This window comes from Etheostoma spectabile, chromosome 9 (genome assembly GCF_008692095.1).
Source record: "Etheostoma spectabile isolate EspeVRDwgs_2016 chromosome 9, UIUC_Espe_1.0, whole genome shotgun sequence".
NCBI lineage: Eukaryota > Metazoa > Chordata > Actinopteri > Perciformes > Percidae > Etheostoma > Etheostoma spectabile.
Window position 1 is genome coordinate 30,377,559 of NC_045741.1, and position 2,223 is coordinate 30,379,781.

Genomic DNA, 2,223 nt, shown 5'->3' on the forward strand with positions numbered 1-2,223 from the left:
CCCCCCCCCCCAGGCCTGCTGGTGGTGTCCTCCACGGAGGCCGTCCCGGTGGAGCAGTTCCTCAAGCTCTCCCAGGAGCAGCACAGGATCCAGCACAGCGGAGACTACACTAACCCCAAGTGGTTCATCCCCAACACGCTCAAGTACTACGTCTTACTGCACGACATGAGCGAGGGCGACGAGCAGAGGTACCGATCGCAGCGCCACTGTGTACATGTTGTATGTTTCTTTCTCAGTTAAAGAACCGCGACTGACTGGACTCTCCACTTGAGCTACTTCGTGATGTAAAAAGAACTAGGGTGGATGAAAAAAGCTAATGTTGTGGTCTTGGTTGGTTTCTTGTCCCCCCTCCAGGGCCGACTCGGTGTATGAGGACATGAAACAGAGGTACGGTCATCAGGGCTGCTATCTGTTGAAACTGAACTCTCGTACGTCCTCGGCAGAAGAAGATGAACAGATTCCAGATCCCTGGAGTCAGTACCTGCACAGGAACACTCTGCAGAACCAGGTAGGCCCTGCGTCTCCCCGCTACATGCAGAGACTGACATGAGTCCGCCGTGCTGTGTGTTAACATGGTGACCCTGCCTGCAGGACGTGCTGGATGAAGGAGCTGCCGCCGGGAGTGCTGCTGGTACTGTGGAGAACCACATTGCGGCTGAGGGGGACGGCCAGCACCCAACAGAGAAAGGTCCGTCACTTCTGACTCTGGCTCCTCTGCTTTACACTTCTGAGCTGACTGAAATGTTAGGGGGAAGTTATTTTAAGCTGCAGTGGGTAGAAAGCAAAACAAGGGCAGAATTTGAAGCAGAGTGAGACCTATTCCTCTCTCCTGTGTAGAACCCCAAATAGGAACGCTCTCTCTCTCTCTCTCTCTCTCTCTCTCTCTCTCTCTCTCTGAAATGACCTATGATTGGCCAAAGTTTCCCATCTAGATTTTCTGAAGCCTGAGAAGGACCGAAGGTGAAGAAGTCTAGTTTTCTCTCAGAACACTATACTAGAATTATATAATCCTGAAAGATTATAATGGAACTTTTGCCCAACAATGATAAAAATCAAGTACCTTCTGCAGTTGTAGGAAGAGCTTAATGCACCCACACGCCACCCACACACACTCTGAGTCAACCAGTGTTGTTTAGTGTAAACTTGTGTGCCCAGGGTTGATTGCTCGGCTGTGTTCTAAGCGCTGAACACCACAGCTCTCTGTCTCTGTAAGAGAGTGAGCGAGCGAGCTTAGCTTCTTGTCTGTCTCCTGGCAGACGGAGCGTCCACCAGCCTGGACAGCCATCCTCTGCAGCTGGACCCAGCCAGCAGCTCGGGGAGCCTGCACGCCCTCACCGCTGCTAACACTGAGCTGAAGAGAGGCTCCAGAGAGCCAGAGGGCCTGGCGGGGGGTGCGGGGTGCCACGGCGCCTGTCTGACCCTCAATGACCACGACCACATCAGACAGTTCATCCAGGAGTTCACCTTCAGAGGCCTGCTGCCACACATAGAGAAGAACATCCGACAGCTCAACGACCAGGTGCAACATCCCCCCCCCCCCCCCCCCCCCCCCATACATGTTGCCATCCAGATAACTAGTGAACCTATAACTGACAGAGGCGAGCTGTTGTCATTGTTGAGACTGCAGTCTGTGCTGAGGTGGTTCTTTTATTTAGTCTAATTTAATGTAATTTAATAATTTATTTGACAGGGACAGTGTACGTTAATTAACATTGCTGTAAATGCACCAGAATTAGCCAAAAGGCTATTTTTCATCCGTTGTCCCTGGACAGATCTTAAAATTGTCTACTCAAAAAGACAACAATAAGAAGATTAGTGAACAATACAAATATAAAAAGCGGTAAAACAGATATAACTCTGGAAATCCCGTGGATAAATACAGTGTACAAGTTTGCTATAACACAGACATAAGGGTACAAAAAAAAATTCTACCCTCCGAAATGGGGAAAACAAAATAATAGAAACAGCTGTGAGTGTGACACAATGAAGTTCAACAGCAGCGCACACTGCAGCCTCCGCAACAAGGGTACAGTTGTTTGGCCATACATTAGTTTGTGATGTGGTTTGGCAGCAGTGGCGCCACCATGTGGCCATTATGTAGCACTTCTTGAACCTTGAGGTTGAGGAACCGCTAGGACAGTGGACTTTTATGGTGGCATTATTGTATATTCCATATTTCAATATTCTGCGATATATTGCAATTTATAACCTTTTTTCCAACTT

At 49.1% G+C, this 2,223-nt stretch overlaps 1 protein-coding gene across 4 annotated transcripts in view; it reads left to right on the forward strand.

Annotated features, from left to right (window-relative positions):
- Window positions 1-2,223, forward strand: part of trappc8 (trafficking protein particle complex subunit 8) — a 25,530-nt gene that overhangs the window by 8,063 nt on the left and 15,244 nt on the right. For all 4 annotated transcript variants that reach the window (XM_032525305.1, XM_032525306.1, XM_032525308.1 and 1 more), the window contains 4 exons: window positions 14-188; window positions 355-508; window positions 592-688; window positions 1,257-1,519. In XM_032525305.1, the coding sequence (XP_032381196.1) occupies window positions 14-188; window positions 355-508; window positions 592-688; window positions 1,257-1,519 (689 nt within the window). The remainder of the gene's footprint in view (window positions 1-13; window positions 189-354; window positions 509-591; window positions 689-1,256; window positions 1,520-2,223) is intronic.